The sequence below is a fragment of the Trichomycterus rosablanca genome, chromosome 17, assembly GCF_030014385.1.
Source record: "Trichomycterus rosablanca isolate fTriRos1 chromosome 17, fTriRos1.hap1, whole genome shotgun sequence".
Lineage (NCBI taxonomy): Eukaryota > Metazoa > Chordata > Actinopteri > Siluriformes > Trichomycteridae > Trichomycterus > Trichomycterus rosablanca.
In genome coordinates this window covers 28,560,609-28,581,512 of record NC_086004.1, presented here as the reverse complement: position 1 = coordinate 28,581,512, position 20,904 = coordinate 28,560,609, and the positions used below count along the sequence as shown (strand labels likewise).

The following is a 20,904-nucleotide window of genomic DNA, read 5'->3' as shown; positions in this document are numbered from 1 at the left end:
TTTCCTTATGCTTCCTAATTAATAGAGAGAACTTCTGAGCAGCAATAATGAAGAGAAGTTTAGTGCTCCTGTCTCCTTCTTTTACTACATTAAACCACGTTAAGCTTTATTTTGAACCAGAAGCGTTTTAGACTCTGGGAGAAGCTGATTCTGATTCTCATGATTTCTTAGAAGCTGGAGCTGTAACACAAGTTTAAAAGTGAAACAGGGAGTAAAATCCAGATAAACACAGATACATGTGGAGCTGTAACCCTGGATCTGACACTTATTCCACACTAATGCAGATTCGTCTCATATTCACACTTTGATGACATTTTACTGCTCAAGCTGAGCGCTGAACAAAGCAGCAGTCGCACACACGTTGAGTTTAAGGGAAACGTTGAGTTTAAAGGTACAAATTTCTTGACGAAGGGTGTTGAGTTTCAAAGATTTTACGTTTAGGGGACGTTGAGTTACAAGGTACCAGTGCATTTATTTATTTTGTATATTTATTTTATTATTGACAGATTTTTTATTATGTATTAATGCATGATGCATGTGTAGAACACATTTAAACAGCAGATTTGCTTTGTTGTGCTGTTTGTAGAAGATTCAGTCTTATAAGCACTGTGATCAAACTGTAACTGTAATATTGTAATATGTAATATCACTGTAACATTCTGCACAAGTTAGATAGAACACCCATGTTATCAGGTTACTGATCTGATAACACTGCACTGTAGGGTGGGTCTGATTATTTAGTGCCAATAACAGCAGCTAGGAGGAAGTTTGTGTGGTTGTTAGTAACTTTGCTGATTGCTTGTTCGGCCTCTTTATTTTAGTCCCCGTTTGAGTGTGTGAGTGCATGGATATTTGAATTGCATTGTATTACATTTTTAGTTTAAGCTGACAGCCCCAAATCCACATTATTAAAGGATTTGCCCACTCAAACCTTCACACCTCAGCCCTGATCAGGCTCTACATTAAACATTGTGTATATTCTGCTCCCTACATCTCCCCAACGTCTCACAGGCTGGTCTGCTTTGTTTGCATTAAAAACGTCTGCTTTTTTGGTATGTTTGTATTGAATATTTGTTAAGAAAGCACATTATTTAACCAAAACACTGGCCCATCACTGACGGCTGCTCTTCAAGGTCCAGGAGGATCCAAATTTCTTTGCTGTGCTGTTTACAGAGGTTCAGTACAACTTGTAAAGCAAAGTGCACAAGAAGCGTCCTGCACAAACGAGACATGCCTCTTTTTTGAAGCTTCATAGGCTACTGTGTGTGTGTGTGTGTGTGTGTGTGTGTGTGTGTGTGTGTGTGTGTGTGTGTGTGTGTGGACTATAATGCTATGACGGGATTGACTGATGCAACTGATGGTAAAAAGGCGACATAAATTGTCACAACCTGGCACATTTATTGGAAGCAGATAAAACAATACAAGGAAATGATTCTGCTTCTGGTGTGTGTGTGTGTGTGTGTGTGTGTGTGTGTGTGTGTGTATATGTATGTATGTGTGTGTTTGTTTGTATGTGTGTGTTGGGGGGGTCTAGGTGTGCGTGTGCGCGCACTTATTTGGAACTGCGTACACACTTTTACAGTCATCTGGCAACCCCCGATCTTCCCAGTTTAACGCAATGCGTGCTGGATGAGTGCTGAGTGTCTGTGGAGTTTTGCATGTTCTTCCCGAAGGTGTGCTTAAGCTACCCCCTTCCCCCCCCCCGCCCAATACAAGGAAATGATTCTGCTACCGGTGTGTGTGGGGGGGGTGGGGGTCTCGGTGTGCGTGTGCGCGCACGTTTGGAACTGCGCACGCACTTTAACCGTCATCTGGCAACCCCCGATCTTCCTAGTTTATGGCAATGCGTGCTGGCTGAGTGTCTGTGGGGAGTTTAGCATGTTCTTCCCGAAGGTATGCTTAAGGACCCCCTCCCCTTCCTTCCCAAACAGGCAGGAATACAGGAGGTGGATTGTATTACTCAGGGAATGTTCCAGACCCACTGAGACCCTGACAGCTCTAAAGCGTAAAGCGCTCGGTGAGGGTGTGTGATAAATCTCTCCCTCATGAACAGTTCCGCTTTGGAACGACCGAATCACAAACCAGCTGCTTATTTCCTCTCTTTATTTTCTATTTTCAGAGCAGATAAACCCTGAGCGGCTCCGCCCTACATGCTGCACCGTGTGTCCTGCAGGGGGCATTTTGGTGGACTGAACCCGGCTGGACGTTACAACAGTCGCTCAGTGTCAGATTGTGTCAGATCTGAAGTGTTGACATCTACAGTCCACGTTCCAGCTGTGTGATCTTCTCCTCACATCACAGTCAGTCTGCAGATCTTGTTCTGCTTCAGTCAGTTCAGTGGTGCTGTTTAAATGGACTTACACACGTTCTGAAAGATCAACCAGCCAAGCCGAGCAGAAAGGTGAGAAGAACATCAGTATTATGGTATAGATCATCTGTGTGATGGATAAACTGGACTATCAGATGTAGGAGACAGTGCTGTAGGGTTACAGATAGCTGGAACTGTACAAGCTTAAGGTCAGAGCAGGTGTGTGTGTGTGTGTGTGTGTGTTAGTGTGTTAATGAACACTGCAATACTAACTTCACTACAGTGGCCCCGGAAATCCACACAGGGCCCAAGAGTTTATCATTATCACTGATCATCATTGTCACAGTAAATGCAGTGATACCAGTAGAGACGATTTTCAATCAGTGTTTAGTACAGATCGAGAAAATCTAGTGTTTAACCGCTTTTACTTTGATTATTTGATATATTTGTAGGACAAATATTCACCTCAGATGTGCAGACGTGATGCCATGACACATTATGAGTAAAATGATCTATTTTTAAGCGTAAACAAATATGTTTAAAACGTTTAGAGTAAGATTAACTGAGGGGTTTTTCTTTTTTAGTAGTATTGTGGTTCAGATTGGGCCTGATTCTCTTGAAAATCATCTTCAGGGTCCATTTGATGGACTCTAAGTTTATAAACCGTCATAAATCATTACTAATAGACAGACGATGACTTAGAAGTCGAGGTCATACAAGTACCTTTACCTTGTTTGGGGTCGTTGTTTTATTAAACCGTTCATATTTACTTTCTTGCACAATATAATGTTAATAAACTGCACCTTTTTTATATACAGCAGTACCTTGAAACTCAGCGTCAGTTGGTTCTGGGAGTGGCGTTGAGTTTAAAGGCGTTAAATTCAAGGTATGTTTTTCCATAGGGACGTTTGGGAAACCTGTTAATGTGTCCATGGTCTCGTGGAACTGCATATATTTTAGGCTCATGTAAATAATGGGTTTGGTTTTGACACTTATACACTGAAAATAACACAAATAAAAAGCTGATTCTCACAATTTCTCAGAAGCTCAAGCTGTAACACAAGTTTAAAAGTGAAACGGTGAGGAAAATCGTGATAAACACAGATACACGTGGAGCTGTAACACTGGATCTGATGGTTATTCCACACTAATGTAGATTCAGCTCATATTTACACTTTGATGACGTTTTACCACACTGCTCAAGCCGAGCACTGAACAAAGCGGCTGTTGATTGTTAATTGAAAATTAAATAAATACAAAAACACGTTGAGTTTACGGGTACAAATTTCTCGATGAAGGGCATTGAGTTTCAAAGATTTAGAGTTTAGGTGACATTGAGTTACAAGATACCAGTGTGTTTTCTTTTAAAAAAAATATTTTTTATATCTTATGTTGGCATTACATTACATTTTCATTTCAAATTGTATTTTGTTTCTTTTGCACTCAATGCACGTGTGTTTGTGTGATGCTGAATCTTCCCTTTGGGGATCAATAAAGTAATTGATCAGTAAATTTAAATTTTCCAGGTATGTTTGATATATTTATGTTTGCTTTGACGATGTGTAACACTTCTGTACTGTTTCATGTCACGATGCTTCCACCTCCACACTTCACTGTGGGTTTGGTGTTTGTGTTTCAGATCATATATTGAACGCTTTTTCTCCAAATGTGACAGACTGAATTATCATCTGATGCTTTTTGGTCGCACCAGTGACTGCTGGCTTTTCTAGCTTGTGTGGTGCAGCTGCCTGGAAACTTTTTGTGATTTCCTAAAGTTCTCACTTCTACATTATTGAAATATTTGTACTGACTGAGACGTGTACGGTGTTTGCTGTGGCACTGTAGCTTTTTCCTATTTATATTTAGTTAAAACTGTCTGTAAAAACTTAAAGAAGCTATTTCACCATAATTGCACCATGATTGTGAATTGTTTTATTTACTGAATTACTATTTTAAGCCCTAAATTATACATTTAACATAGTGACAGTACATTTTCTGTAATAATACACACTGTTCTGTTTATACACCGATCAGCCATAACATTAAAACCACCTCCTTGTTTCTACACTCACTGTCCATTTTATCAGCTCCACTTACCATATAGATGCACTTTGTAGTTCTACAATTACTGACTGTAGTCCATCTGTTTCTCTGCATGCTTTGTTAGCCCCCTTTCATGCTGTTCTTTAATGGTCAGGACCCCCACAGGACCACCACAGAGCAGGTATTATTTAGGTGGTGGATGATTCTCAGCACTGCAGTGACACTGACATGGTGGTGGTGTGTTAGTGTATGTTGTGCTGGTATGAGTGGATCAGACACAGCAGCGCTGCTGGAGTTTTTAAATACCGTGTCCACTCACTGTCCACTCTATTAGACACTCCTACCTAGTTGGTCCACCTTGTAGATGTAAAGTCAGAGACGATCGCTCATCTATTGCTGCTGTTTGAGTCGGTCATCTTCTAGACCGTCATCAGTGGTCACAGGACGCTGCCCACGGGGCGCTGTTGGCTGGATATTTTTGGTTGGTGGACTATTCTCAGTCCAGCAGTGACAGTGAGGTGTTTAAAAACTCCAGCAGTACTGCTGTGTCTGATCCACTCATACCAGCACAACACAAACTACACTGTGTGTAAAGCTGGTGGTGGTATAATGTTGTGACCGATATACCAACACAGCCTGTTTTGTTGGTGACTGTGTGCTACACATTTCTTTACTCTTTAACTTTGGCTACTTCCAGCATGTCAGTCAGTCTTCTCAAACTGATCCCACTGACACAAACATAAGTTCACTATAATTCACTGGCCTCTCTAGTCACCAGATCTGAAGCCTATAAAGATGTGGTTATACGGGACATTTACAGCCTGACCATGCAGCTGATGCAAACATGCCAACATGAGGCATGTTTCTAAGAGCTTATGGAAAGTACACAACAAAGTATTAAGGCTGTTCTGCCAGTAAATGAGGTTTAAATCCAGTATTAGTTTTGTGTTTCTGATTAAACTACTAAGTTTGCTTCCTATTGACGATGCTGCTCTGTACAGTTGAAGTTGTTGGGTGTGGCTGTTTTTATTTAACAAATACAACGTTTAAGCTGTTTGGTTTGGTAAGAAATGAAATTGATATTAGTCTAAGCATCAGTCTCTCTGTGTGTGTGTGTGTGTGTGTGTGTGTGTGTGTGTGTGTGTGTGTGTGTGTGTGTGTGTGTGTGTGTGTGTGTGTGTGTGTGTGATGAGGATGGAATGGGGAAATGCTCATATATCTGTGGCAGTTCCTGCTTAAAGTAAGTTAGGGTTGTACGTTGGGGAAGTCCATTTCATTAGTGCCGTATCGGTCGATATTTTGCAACGTAAACAACCAGATCAGACGCTGAGTGAAGATCTTGTTGGATGACGTGGTCAGTGGGTCAAACTGCACAAGCACTGAATTTAAAAGAAGTTAATCATAATATGACAAACGTTAACGTGTGTATCCAGCCTCAGTGATGAATGTTAGAGGTTGCCGAGCATGATGAATGATTTTGGGCTCCGCTCAGGTGCAACTAATGGAAAAAAAAGCTTCCTGCTCAAAGTGGTGACACGAGGGACCAACAACCCCGCTAATACATGATAAATTGGGCTGTAAAGCATGAGAAAGGCTTGAACCCAGGTCCTTTGGTCCTATGCTGTAGTGCAGCACCCACTGTACCCAAGCCCATTACCTTAATGCAAGAGAAGAAATATGGGTTATGCGTTTTGATCGGCCTATTTTAATACACAGCGTTTAATTAAAGGAGTTGATGCAGTTAAAAAAAGAAAGTTCAGTTAATTTGCAACATCCTCTTTTGTCTGGAATGATCCCGGAGGAAGTGAGAGGTGTAAAGAACGCACTCATAACACCTCAGACAGGAGTGCAGTATTACTTAAAAATAAAAAATAAGTAATATATTTTAAATATATGGCTGAAAGCAATTCTGTCTGAAATTATATCACTAAAAGCAATATCATGTTTACAACCTTAGTTCCAATCAGTGGGTTCGACTCTTACCAAAACTTATGGCTCTCAGGTGTATAAACATCAAGCAGACAGCCGCGAAATCTTTAAAATCAAGTCTAATTTATTTATATTTATATAGTGCTTTTTTACTTTAACAATACAGTGGTACCTTAAAACTCAACATCAATTGGTTCTGGGAGTGGCATTGAGTTTAAAAGGCGTTGAGTAGAGTGAAGGTATTTTTTCCCATAAGAAATGTATGGGTCCTGTGGAACTGCATATATTTTAGGCTAATGTAAAACTTATACTTTTACAACTGTACAAAACTTTTGACACTTATACACTAATAGTAACACAAATATAATATAAAAACACTAAAATACAATTAAAAACAGTTAAAACCTGTACTGCACTTTACCTTTACTTCTTTATTGTTTCCTTATGCATCTTAATTAGTGGAGAGAACTTAATAATTAATAATAATTAAGAGAGGTTTAGTGTTTCTATGTCGTTCTTAAGTCACATTAAGCCTTTTTTAACCAGAAGCGTTTTAGACTCTGGGAGAAGCTGATTCTGATTCTCAGAATTTCTCAGAAGCTCGAGCTGTAACACAAGTTTAAAAGTGAAACAGGGAGGACAATCCAGATAAACACAGATACATGTGCAGCTGTAACCCTGGATCTGATGGTTATTCCACACTAATGCAGATTTGTCTCATGTTCGCACTTTGATGACGTTTTACCGCTCAAGCCGAGCGCTGAACAAAGCAGCACAAATCTGTACCCTTAAACTCAACACACGTTGAGTTTAAGGGTACAAATTTCTCAACGAAGGGCGTTGAGTTTCGAAAATTTTGAGTTTAGGGGACATTGAGTTACAAGGCACCACTGTAGTCTCAAACCAATTTTACAAATTCCAAGATAAAAAAAAAACCCTGATGAACAAGTCAGAGGCAACAGTGGCAAGGAAAACCCCCGAAATATTACAGGGAAGAAACTTTGAGAGGAACCAGACTCAACAGGACCGATAGACCTACATGATAATGACGTTCAGTATAGTTTTAAAATACTCTAGATATGTATAAATAAAATCATTTCTAACACAAGAATAAAGAATTTAATTCGAGATCATCTTCTTTTAGTTTAGTCTGTGGTAGAATAGAGTCTGTTGGTCTGTGTGTGCATATTCAAAGACATAATGATACTTTTTAATATGGAAATTCTTGCTAAATTTACAAGCGTTAGCTTTACTGTTCCAAAGTAAAAACGTCAGTTAGCAACAACGTCTCACCTGTAAAGAAATACAGACTCTCCACAGAACAGAACCACGTAGTGCTTAGTCATGTAAAAATCATGTCGACTCGGTAACACGTTCCAAACTGCCTCTCAGGCCACAAAACAAGAACTTCATGATCTGTGATGAATATTTGTGCAGTTTTTTGTGCCCATTCTTGTTTGATACGATACGAGACTTCAACTGCTCAGCAGTCAGATCTGAACTGCTGGCAGGCCAGTCGAGCACATGCACTTTGTATCTACAAAGCCAAGCTGTTGTGGCATGTCCAGAATGAGGCTTGGTGTTGTCCCAAATAATCAAGATGCCACCTTGGTCTTTCTAATTTGAATCTATGTCTTCACATCAATGCATGTCACCCATGGCATGGGCACTGATGCACCCCCACACCATGGCATATGTTGACAATGACATACTGCAGCTTTAATGTGTCTGAAAATGCATACAACTTATGTTTTTCTGTTTAATCCACAATCTTAAGCTACATTTCATTAAAATCAGTTTTTTATTCCCTTGAGCAGAAGGACGATGGGTTTCGAGGACGATCTGTGGTGCCACCAGGGCCACGGCGCCCTGCTGAAGCTGCAGGACTCTGAGCTGCGCCTCATGGAGGTGATGAAGAAGTGGATGACGCAGAGAGCCAAGAGTGACCGCGAATTCTCCACCCAGCTGCATCAGATGGCTGCGATGGTGGAGAAACTGGAAGGGCCTCAGGCTGGAGGGGGTCTGGATTACATCAGCCAGCTCCATAAGGTACGGCGTCCTGCCTGACTCCTGCCGGACTCGATTCAGTGGAGCTTATTAACTTTGCACCGTGGGTTAATGAGACGTGGGTGAACCCACAGCAGAGCTCTCGTTTTTTTGCTAATTGCTGTTTTAGATCCATGATCAGTCGCTGAGTTGATTGAATTCTGCTGTCAGGGGGAGTTATTAAGAGGTCGCTGAATTAAAAAGCACCGGGCGTCGGTTCGCCTCCAGCATTCACTGCAGTGTTCACTGCAGTGTTCAGGGCCAAGGCGACGTTAGCGTCTCCGATCCTGTCGAACAGGACGTTTTAGTAACTGCTGAGATTCTGGTGCTGATTAACGCTGTTGCATCGATTTTATCAGAGGTGAGACGGGCAAGGACACATCTGAGATGACTTGTTCTTTTAGTAGCTGTTATTAGATGGTAAAATGTGACCATAAGGAGAAGCACATGGTCAGCAACAATACTCAGATAATTTTTGGCTTTCAAAAGTTCATATTTTACCACTTCTTTATCCTGGTCAGGGTTGCAGTTTGTCAGGTTTCCCCAGAATCACTCAGGTGCTGTCAGTTCTGTGATCATCTAACATTAGATGCTGCCAAGACGCTGGTTTTTAACATTTGTAATTTCTACCACTTGTGGGGGTCAGTTTGGCTACAATAGCCTGATTAAAAACTTTTGGTACATGGATGAACAAGTAGACTACAGTTTTTAAATTTAAATTACACTCTCTATTTCCTCGGCTGCTCCCGTTAGGGGTCGCCGGCAGATCGTGATCCACATTATTGTTTTGGCACAGTTTTTACACCAGATGCCCTTCCTGACACGACCCTCCCTATTTATCCGGGCTTGGGATCGGCACTACAATGCACTGGTTTATGCATCCTAGCGGCTGGTACCTATAGGACAATTCAGTGTCTCCAATTAGCCTGGCTGCATGTTTTTGGACTGTGGGAGGAAACCCACGCAGACACGGGGAGAACATGCAAACTCCACACAGAAAGGACCCGGACCGCCCCAGCGACAGTGCTACCCACTTAGGCACCGTGCCGGCCTTAAATTTAAATTACACTATATAGACAAAAGTATCGAGACACCCCTTGCCATTTTTGAATTCATGCATTTTAGTCACACCAATTGCTAACAGGTTTAATAAATCAGTTATATAAAGGAAACAAAATGCTTCCAACTTCGCAGCAACAGTTTAGGGAAGGCTCTTATTTGTTTCAGCATGACTGTGTTCTATAAAGTCATGAAGAAAAGCTCAGTTTAAAGAAACTTCAGTGTCCTGCACAGAGCCCTGACCTCAGCCTCACTTAACAGCTCTGGAATGAACCGGAACATCAACTGAGGCTTTCTTCTGACATCAGTGCCCAGCCATACGAATCCTGTTTTTATTTCATGGGCACAAATTCCCACAGATATACTTAAGTGGCTGTTTTTCTAGCTGAAAACATGACATGTTAATGCCATTTGTTTTTTAAATGGGACGTCCAACAAGCTCATGGTCAGGCGTCCAAATACTTTTGGCCACATGGTGAAATTTGACTGACCGTTCAGTTTAGTTAAACTCGCTTCAGTGATAAATATTGAAGCTGCTCGGCCGTGTTGAGCTCTCAGCTCGTCCGGTGCTTCATGATCCACAGTGGCAGAACGGTTTACTGATGCAGTGCGGCAGCTGAGATTTAACTCAGTTTACTCAACCTGACTACAAATGATTTTATAAACATGTAGCAACATGGTTTTGAATTAAAATGGATCCATTTTTGTTTACAGGAGCCTGGTTTGCTCAGCCTACAACAAACTCACTAGAGATTGTATAAAAATTGTACAGGACCTCATTTGATCTCCCATATTATTCTGTGATGTTAAATTCTGTTTATGAATCATTTAAGGGTGGCACAGTGGCTCGGTGGGTAGCACTGTCACCTCACAGTGAGAACGACCTAGGTTTGATTCCCAGGTAGAGTGTTTTGGGTCCTTTCTGTGCAGTTTGCATGTTCTCCCCATATCCGTGTGGGTTTCCTCCAACATTACAAAGACGTGTAAGTTGAGCATAAGTGAGGTGGATTGGAGATACAAAATGACGCACTGATCATGAATCATGTGTAAGCAGTAACTACCTGTTCTGTCATGAATGGAACCACAGTGGAAAATACGACATTAAAACCCTAATAAATAAACAAATATGAATCATTTAAAACCAGAATTAATTCTTTAATGACGTTAGGTCTAGCTATAATAAGAAATCACAGCTAAAGTGCTTACTAAAACACAATGACAAACCATTTCCAGCTTCTTCTGACCAAGCCCAAGACCTGACCACGCCCTTTTAAGAATGTAACGTGAATGTTTAGTTTCTGGTGTGAACAGGCCTGTTCTTGAAGTTCAGATTTTCATGTTATGTGGCAGTGGGAGCTCAACGGTTAAGGTACTGGCCTAGAAATCAGAAGGTTGCTGGTTCAAGCCCCACTTTTGCCAAGTTGGGCCCTTAACCCTTGATTGCTCTAAAGGTATTCAGTCATAATTGTAAGTCACTTCGGATAAAAGTGTCTGGTAAAGTCTCAACTTGTGTTTACATAATTTATGTGCCTTTATCTCGTCATCAAGGCGGCATGACTGGGTTTTAACTGATGAATCTTGTGTAACCAGTAACTACCTGTCCTGTCATGAATGGAACCAAAGTGTGTAAAACATGACGTTAATAAATGAATAAATAAATAAATATCTCTCCAACAGTCGTGGAACGTGATGGTAAGCGAGACGGAAAACCTGAGCCGAATTTTCCGCAAACACTCCGAGGATCTGCTGGTGGGTCCGCTGAGCAAACTGACGCTTCTGATCAGAGACAAGCAGCAGCTCAGGAAGACCTACAGCGAGCAGTGGAGCAGCCTGAACCAGGAGCTCTGCAGGGTCAGTGCCACACCCTTTTATACACTTTATATTTACATGAGTATCTCAGTGCTTTATTTGTGCAGAGCTCACGTGTTCTCTCTGGACGTTATTCAGTGTGGAAACTCTCTGACTTCTCTTTGGCTTCTGACCTTTTGTGGCGTTTACTGCCAGATTAGATGAATCAGATGTGCCGGAGCAGGAGTAGCACATTCGCAGCACGTGGTCATGAGATTAGAATGACAAACGGCTATCTTATCAAAGAGGAAGAAAAAGTGTTCAACGGTCTGTGTGAAAACAAAACAAATGATCATAAACACGGTGGTGACAGTAAATGTTCACGCTCATTCCCATATACACCGATCAGGCATAATATTATGACCACTTTCCTAATATTGTGTTGGTCCCCCTTTTGCCCTGACCCGTCGTTGTGAGTGGCTATGTGTGTGTCCTGCACGGCGTGTATTCCCAGCTTACGTCTAACAGATGAATTATAAAATGAATGTAAGGCAGCTTGGTGAGTTTGTATTTGCTGTACATTAGAGATTTTGAATATGATTCAGGATCTGTTAAGACTACAGAAAATATTTATTTAGTTCTCTATAACTGCAGCCCACAGGAAGCCGCGTGCATAAATAACCGAACACAGAAAAGCGAACGGGTGGGCGCAGCACTGGTTCTTTTTTTTTTATTATTAATAATTTATTATTATTTCTAACTCCAGGCTATTTTATCAGCCCTGAGGGGAAGCTGAGACGAGGTGGTGTGTTTGTAAAATGAAAGCACCAAAACATAAATGGAAGTGAAACAGTGTTGGATGTTCTTGTTATCTAAAACAAAACCTTTTATGTCTGATGAAAGGGGATCTGGTCTGTTTGTGCAGGTGGATTAAAAGTCGGGCCTGGACAGAACACACAAAGGAACAAGGACCTGGACTTAAATAGCAAAGCAAACTTACAAACCGTTTTATTTGTGCAAATAATTCGAATTAGACTCGAAGCTGATAATAATCTCAAGACCAGTGAGAAATCTCTGAGGTCCACAGGTTTCACAGGGCCAGTTTTATTGTTTGTGACCTGAACAGATTAATGTATTCATTTTATATTAAGGGCTTGATCCTGGTGAGGGTTGTGTTGGGTTCTGGTGCAACCTAGGGGTTCTAGGGGCAAACGTAGAGCGGCCAATCCACTTTCTGCATGTTTTTAAGAGGTTTGAGAAAACCAGAGTACATGGAAGAAGTGTGAACACTAAAATACCAAAATTATTAAATAATAACAGTAATGGAACCAGTAATGGAATCTTTGCTGGCTGGCTGCACACATATCTCAGACTAATATGTAAAGAAGGCAAGAGCAGTTACCTGCAAGAGTTGAATGACAAACAGAAAGAAGCAGGAACAACAGTTTCACAGAGAAGAATAAGCAATAAAACGCCCAATTTTCAATCGTTTAATTCATGCATCATTTCAGACTAATCACAACGCATTTGAAACGATGTACTCTACTTGGACGAAGCGAACGTAGAACCTTTTTAGCAAATGATTAGCTCATGTTTAGAGAAAGAAGGTTATGGGTTTGATCTCATGAACACCAAACCCCCAGTAAAGTGTGAAGGTAAAAGCACCACAAATAGTATTACTGCATAACATGTCATTAAAAAAAACAAGAATTACAGAAGAAATATAATTTCCTTGACCAGGACACTAAATCTGGAAATTGGACGAATGTTTTCACATGGTAAGACCAACAAACATAAAGCCTAAATGAACAAACTGGTTTAAAAGTTGCTTGCATGGCCTGGTTTAAATCCAATTCCTAATTTTTGGAGGATTATGGAGAAGAATGATATCGTGAATCCATCTGAGAGATCCGTCTAACCTGGGGAAATTAGTGTTGGCGCGCCAAGTGAAACAGATCAAAATTGAACCACAATTCTGCAAAAAACGACTTATTTTACTTTGGATGTTTGAATGCTGTAGTTGCACATTGTGGCTTTTTGGCAAAATAAATAAATAAATAAATTACTGTTATAAATTTGTGGTGTCTTTTTGTTTATACTTTTATGTAAGGGCAGTGGTAGTTCTGCAGTTAAGGTATTGGGCTTGTATTTAGAAGCTTGTTGGTTTAAACCCCACCTCTGCCAAGTTGCCACTGTTGGACCACTGAGCAAGGCCCTTAATTGCTCTAATTGTGTTACTTATCATTGAAAGTTGCTTTGGATATACTGTAAGTGTTCTTCTAAATACTGCAAATGTTTTATTGTTAATATTCATAAATACAAAGTTAAAGACATTGTGTGTCAATTTTAGCTGTATACTGGGAATACTGTCTGCTTGCTGGTTTGTATGTTCCCTTTCTGAGCCTCAGTTTGATTGCTTCTTACCTCTCGCCCTGTGGAAGGTTAGGTCACTCAGACCGAGCTGGACCGACTGAAGTCCAGTTACAAGCAGCTGGTGCGGGATGCAGTGCAGACCAAGAGGAAGTATCAGGAGGCAAGCAAAGGTGGGGTGTCGTTCTGCCTCTCAGTTCTCTTATCCGGTGCTTTTAGCCTTTTTATAAATGGCTATAATGGTTATAGTTTTATAAGAACTGTGTTTAAAATTCAGACACAGTCACTGTTTGATATGTTGTGTGCTTACACCATGTGTCCGTGTGGGTTTACTCCGGGTACTCCGGTGTGTCTCCCACCTTCAAATACATGCTGCAGGTGAATTGGCTGATCAAAGGTGTGAGTAAATCTGTGACTTGTTTATGGTGTATTCCTGCCTTGTGTCCAGTGTTTCAGAGTGCAATTACTGACTAGAAAAATTTTCAGACCAGGCTGTAATCACAATATATATTGGGGAACACCCCCCCGGGACACCCCCCATATCCAGATATGCTCAAAATGCCTCCCTCCCAATATACTGATGTAAAAATAATAAATAAACATATTCCACTCACTAGCTTTGTGTATTATTAGGATCCATCTGTGTTCCCATCAGTTGTTGATTGGCAGGAACCCCAACCACCCCAATCCAACCCCCCAAAAGAAGAAATCATTGCTTTTTGGAATGATATGCTTTTTATTTAAACAGCTTTAAGAATTCGATAAGAGGGTTTAACATAATTGGTCCATTGTTTGGGAGAGTTTGTTGGATCCACGTTTGTGAGTTTAAGATCTCTTGCTTGTTTAATAGGATCCTTTATTACAAGGCAATAGGCATACATCTTTAAAGATCCACTGTGTGAGGGTGGGAATAAATTATTTGGGACCTTTAAGCAATCTTTTGTTTAAAAGGGATTAATGTGATTCACAGTTGGTTGGGTCAAAAAGATTCACTACTTGTGTTCCGAGCACTTAGTGTGAAGAGTCCAGAAGAGTCCAGAAAAGCAGACCCTCAATCCCCTGGTTTTAATGAGCTTCTTGTTGTAGAGTTTCATGTAAATGCTTTGAATTAATTAATAAGTGCACTTGAGCACCCGGAGCATTTGTTCCACTTCATGAGCATGTATATAATTGTGTGTGTTTTGTGTATTAAAAAAACGCTATTAAAACACTAAACAAGGGTGTTTACAGGATTGACCGCTTGGGAGGGTTAATAAGATCCATCTAAAGATAATCAGATGAATCTAATGCACAGTTTTGGGTACAAATTGGATGCAGTGCTCGATTCCTTCTTTTAATGAGCTTATCAACCTTCGGGAAGCTCTCAGACTTCATACAGGTCGCGTCTCATTTGTAGATTCATGTAAATGCTTCAAGTTAATTAGAACGTTTAAGCACCGAAGCATTAGTTCGATTTTGTAAGTGTGTCTAATGAAGTGTGTGTGTTTTGTGCAGACAAAGAGCGCGAGAGAGCCAAGGAGCGTTACATCAAAGCCACGCTGAAGCTCCATGAGCATCACAACGACTACGTGCTGGCGGTGAAAGCAGCTCAGGTGCACCATCAGCAGCACTTTGGCTGCAGCCAGCCTGCATTGCTGCGAGCCCTGCAGACGCTGCAGGAGGAGATGGTGCTCATACTGTGAGTGTAAAATATTCCTGGGCGATATGACACAAATGGTATTGCTTATGATAATACACTGTAGTGCATGTATAGCGTGCTGCATATATCACCCAAATGGATATCTGCTGTACAACAGCTTTATTGCTACTGCTGTTATGGACTTTTCTATGCGTTTAAAATCAATAGCAGCTTGGCTCGGGGTTCGGAGTGAATATAAAAGCATTGATCTGGGTTCTCTTAACGGCTGTGAGGCACAAATAAAAAACCTCCTTCTCATCTGAGTGAAACATGAGAATCTGTTTTAAATTAAATATCAGGACCAGGTTTTCGGGTTCATCTCGTTGGCGCATTGTTGTATGTGCAGAACCCTGCCAACAGGGTGACTAAAAGGTGGGTGAGAATTCCTAAAACTGGAATAGAACTGCCTACACGGACACACGATTGGCTGTGTCTGTAGGGGGATGGACACTGGCTGAACAGGAATCCTTGTCGCAGTTGCAAGAGCGGGCTCGGGGGGGAAGGGGGGGGGGGGGGGGGGGCTTAGCCTCTTTGCATGTTATACTGCGCTCTGTGAGACCCAGGTCCTGGCAGGGGAAAAGAAGCGATCGGCAGCCTCAACCCTCCTCGATTAGGGCTTGTGGCAGCTATAAGAGAGAGAAATAAGCTCAAATTGGCTACAACTTTGGTTAAAAGGGGAAAACAACAAAGAATTGATCTTTTTTGTTGGTTAATCATTTACATCCCTAATCTAAACTTTAGCACATGCCACAATTTATTTTTTTATTGTTGTTTTTATATGTTTTCCCCCAAATTTGTCTCCCAATTTAGCCATATCTAATTACCCAGTCACATTATTGCTTCCTATACTGCTGCAGACCTCCACTCTGGACCAAGGAGGGCTGTAACCAACACATGCCCTGTTCAACAATGTGTAGTACCAAACCGCTTCTTTTTGCCTGCATGAGATCCGTATCGTGCACAGAGATTGACACACTGATCTTCATGTGCAATCGCCATCGACCAGCCAGTAGAGGTTGTAAGTGCAGCACTCATGACAAATCCACCCTCACGGTCGAGCCAGTCATTGTCCTTATAGGCCTGACCTGTTAGTAGCAGAGCTGATGTTGGCTTCATGTACTGCACATGTTTATGTAAAGGTTTGTTTATTACATTTTATTCACAGTAAAAAGGAATTGCTGATCTCACCCACCTTAGACTCACGAGGGTTCGAAAATGGCTTTAAAGCCGCTCAGGTGGCGCAGCGGTAAAATACGCTAGCACACCAGGGCTGGGATTTCGAATACATCATATCGAATCTCAGCTCTGCCATCCGGAATAATGCTGATCAGGGTGTGGCTCTCCGTGCACAAGGATGATCCGCATATACTTGCCCCGTGCCGGTGAAAAGATGCAGTCGGCTACTGCACACGAGTCGTAGGGGGTCTTGCTCTCCTCAATTGGGGCAGGGGTCAGCACCGGTAGAGAGGAAGCATAACGCAATTGGGTAAAAATTGGATGTGCTAAAAATCAGGAGAAATAGAGAGAAAATGCATTTACAGTCGTTATGCAACAACCCGTGTATTACAGTGAGACTGAGAGGAATTTCTGATGCGTGTGACCGAGTGGAGTTGCACAATATTCACTATTTCATAAGTGACATCTGTACCGCAGGCTTGACTTTTGCTCTGATGTTGCTATAAACACTAAGGGCTACAATAAGCGTCTAACTGTCATTTGCAAATTTCCCATGACAGATTCATTACTTCTGCTTTTTGTTGGTTAGCAAGTCATTATTCTGACCTGATTTTTTCTGCTTTGTCATTTGAATACATGAATGCTCTTTTTATCAGAAAGGAAATCCTGCAGGAGTATTTCGACCTGTCCAGTCTGCTCCAGGATGAAGTCGTGTGTGTTCATAATGAGATGGCCAAGGCCCTGAAAGCCATCGAGCCCCGGCGCGAGTATGAGAGCTTCATACAGCAGAACAGGTACAGCTCTGTTCTGCTCACATTCAGCACGGCTTGTTTGTTTTTTATCTGTATGGATTATCATCCAGTCTCATCATTTTTGTAGCTGATTAAATGAAGTTGGTGGTTTCCATTGGTGGTTTCCTACTTCTTTTTTTAATAATGAGACAGACAGAATATATGATGAGTACACTATACAGTATGCCCAAAATATTTGGACACCTGACAGTGAGTTTGTCGGGCGTCCCATTTCAAAAAACAAATGCTATTAAACTAGAGCGGCTTCTCTGTGATCCGCTGGAACAACAGCCGCTCTTCTGAAGAGGCTTCTCACAAGACTTTGAAGTATGTCTGTGGGAATTTGTGCTTATTCCATTAAAGAAAAAGCATTTGTATGGCTGCGCACTGATGTTGATCCAGTCCTGAGGTTAGGGGCTCTGTGAAGGTCACTTTTCTTCATGTCTTTAGGTACTATATAATATACACCGATCAGCCATTACACACACTGTCCATTTTATCAGCTCCACTTACCCTATAGAAGCACTTTGTAGTTCTACAATTACTGACTGTAGTCCATATATTTCTCTGCATACCTTTTTAGCCTGCTTTCATCCTGTTCTTCAATGGTCAGGACCCCCACAGAGCAGGTATTATTAAGGTGGTGGATCATTCTCAGCACTGCAGTGACACTGACATGGTGGTGGTGTGTTAGTGTGTGTTGTGCTGGTATGAGTGGATCAGACACAGCAGCGCTGCTGGAGTTTTTAAATACCGTGTCCACTCACTGTCCACTCTATTAGACACTCCTACCTAGTTGGTCCACCTTGTAGATGTAAAGTCAGAGACGATCGCTCATCTATTGCTGCTGTTTGAGTCGCTCATCTTCTAGACTTTCATCAGTGGTCACAGGACGCTGCCCACGGGGCGCTGTTGGCTGGATGTTTTAGGTTGGTGGACTATTCTCAGTCCAGCAGTGACAGTGAGGTGTTTAAAAACTCCAGCAGCACTGCTGTGTCTTATCCACTTATACCAGCACAACACACACTAACACACCACCACCATGTCAGTGTCACTGCAGTGCTGAGAATGATCCACCACCTAAATAATACCTGCTCTGTGGTGGTCCCACCACCCAACCTACCCCTGTAGATTAGCATAAAAGGGGGCTAAAAAGGTATGTGGAGAAAGAGATGGACTACAGTCAGTAATTGTAGAACTACAAAGTGCTTCTATATGGTAAGTGGAGCTGATAAAATGGACAGTGTGTGTAGAAACAAGGAGGTGGTTTTAATGTTATGGCTGATCGGTGTTTGTATGTATATTATACATATTGATAGTTATAATAAGTGAAATAAGAAGTGAGTTTGATTATCTGCTTCAATACAAAGAATCAGACTTACAGGAATCTGATCTTTTGTACAAAGGAACTGACACAATCACTTTCACAAATGTGTTCGCTTCCTTTTTTAGCGGAGCCAAATACGGGCAGCATTTTCACCAGTGGTTTCGGACTCAGACAGATGCAAATGTATATTTTAAATAATCTATGAACTCTGATCCTAACCAGCAGTTTCCTCTTCACAACCACCAACAATACAGATACAGAATATTGCTGTAGTTCTACTCAGTGTAGTTCAGTGTTTTAATTACCGAGGCTTTTATTTCCTCTGCGAAGGAAAACAGATGTGATCCGCGCAGGTGTTATCCAGCTCCCGCGGCTCCGTGTTTGTGCCTTTGTGCTCGTTCTGTTTTGGGTTTGAGTGTTTACATAATTTGGTTTTTTTTCTCTCTGATGTTGTGTACAGATCCAGAGCGGAGCTGCCGGCGCGTGTGGAGTTTGATAGCAGTCTGCTGGAAGATGCTGAGTGTCTTAAACCGGAGGAGCTGGAGCTTAATGAGCTCACACTGGAAGGAATACAGCACAAGTACGTGCTCGTCTCGGTACAGTACTGCAGGGTAGCGACGGCTTTAATAACCGGCTGAGGACTCGCTGGTACAGACGTTTTCATTAGCATGAACCACTATCCACTATATCCAGTATCCACTATACATATCAGTTACTAGCAATCATCAACATTCATACTCTCATCACCTTAACAGCATGTACAAAGCAGCTTAGAATTGTGACCATAAAAAGTCCAAGCAATTGAGGGTTAAGGGCCTTGTCCAAGGGCCCAGCAGTGGCAACCTGGCAGTGGTTAGTCTCAGGTCATTCGAACCAATGGGCTGAGGTGACACAACCCGCTAACACACCAGCTAACACCTCCCCCCGGGTGCTGAAAACTGTTAACTTGTCGCTGACGAGCCTGAATTTGCAAAGAAATTGCACTTGTACACCTTCATACAAATAAAAAATCAATGAGAATTACTTGTGCCGCACTGAATGCTGGGATTGTCTTCGTGGCCGAGGAAGCAAACAAAGCTCCTCGTTGTCTGGTGTCTCGGTAGGTAGCATTTTAAGGCATCTAAGAATTTAGACATCCTTCTTCTCGGGTGCTGTCTCTGTAGAGAGCTCACTAGCTTTTCAGACAGACCCACAGTATACAGGATGTGGCATGAACAACACTTGTGCTCCTGAGGGTCTCAGTGAGGGTCCTAATGCATGTCTTGTTCTTAACTTAACTTCTGTCACTGTTCATCCCCATTGCTGTTTGCCCTGTAGTTACTGTAATGTTTATTTAGTGCCCCTCAAACACACAGTAATGCCCCCCTATCCGACTGTCCAGGCTCACTGCCATAGAAGAGGAGCTGCTCAATCTGGCAGCAGCGCTGGGAACTCAGCAGGCCACCGTTAACCAGCTGGAACTGGACCTGGATGCTGAGGATGAATCAGGCAACACTGGGCAGAGGTGAGCTTGCGTTACCCATCCAATAACTTCACATAATAGTGAATAAAATCACAATATTTATCTGGTTACATGGAGAAATTTAGCTGGAAGTCACTGAGCACTTTATTAGGTACACCTATCTGGGACTTACAGTACATTTATTGATTATTTTATGAGCTACATGTACCATGTTGCATGCCATTAATCGTTTAAAAAAAGGACCCCTATTGACCTGATGTTATTTAGCGGTGGACCACTGTCAGCACTGCAGTGACTTTACCATAGTAATGATATGGTAGTGCGTGTTGTACTTGTATAACTCAAAAGCTTGAGATATCAGCACTGGTGAGCTAGCGTTGTTTTACTTCTGTGCCACCCGAACGCCCTTCTTCTTAGTAATCATGATTGGTCCTGACTAGGGTTTATACATAAAAAAACTGTGGCTCTCTGGCAGATCCAGCATTTTCACTACCATAACTGTCCCGTGAACAGGGTGTACCAGTTCAGCAAACGCAACGCTTTGGAGGACAGCAGGCATCAGGTGGTGATATCAATGGTGGCACGTGCCCGTCTCGAAGCCCAGCGCAAGCTGCTGGCCGATAAACTGCAAAGTCTCGGCCAACGCGACGCACCGTCGCTGGACCTGGATGACGACCGGATTTCTCTCAACTCCAGTAACTCCAGCGTGAGTCGCGTCTCTTTAGATCTGGTTCTGTGGTGTGTTCTGGTGATCTGATTCTCACGGGTTTGTGTCGATTTTCTAGCTTCATGAAAAGAACGATTATTCGGATGCCATTCCTAAAATTCCGGCCCAAGTCTGCGTGTCCAACAAAGACGCAGTTATGTGGCGATGTCGTAACAGTAAACACAGTCGTGATATAAATAATGACTGTGCTGTTCTCTCTC

The 20,904-nt window shown here is 42.0% G+C and overlaps 1 protein-coding gene across 1 annotated transcript in view; it reads left to right on the top strand.

The window, feature by feature from the left end:
* The first annotated feature begins 2,253 nt into the window (after positions 1–2,253).
* Positions 2,254–20,904, top strand: part of fes (FES proto-oncogene, tyrosine kinase) — a 28,490-nt gene continuing 9,839 nt past the window's right edge. Inside the window, exons 1-9 of the mRNA XM_063012601.1 lie at positions 2,254–2,401; positions 8,098–8,329; positions 11,063–11,236; positions 13,620–13,716; positions 15,038–15,221; positions 17,054–17,191; positions 18,976–19,095; positions 19,897–20,019; positions 20,491–20,683. Of these exons, the coding sequence (XP_062868671.1) occupies positions 8,105–8,329; positions 11,063–11,236; positions 13,620–13,716; positions 15,038–15,221; positions 17,054–17,191; positions 18,976–19,095; positions 19,897–20,019; positions 20,491–20,683 (1,254 nt within the window). The 5' untranslated portion in view covers positions 2,254–2,401; positions 8,098–8,104. The remainder of the gene's footprint in view (positions 2,402–8,097; positions 8,330–11,062; positions 11,237–13,619; positions 13,717–15,037; positions 15,222–17,053; positions 17,192–18,975; positions 19,096–19,896; positions 20,020–20,490; positions 20,684–20,904) is intronic.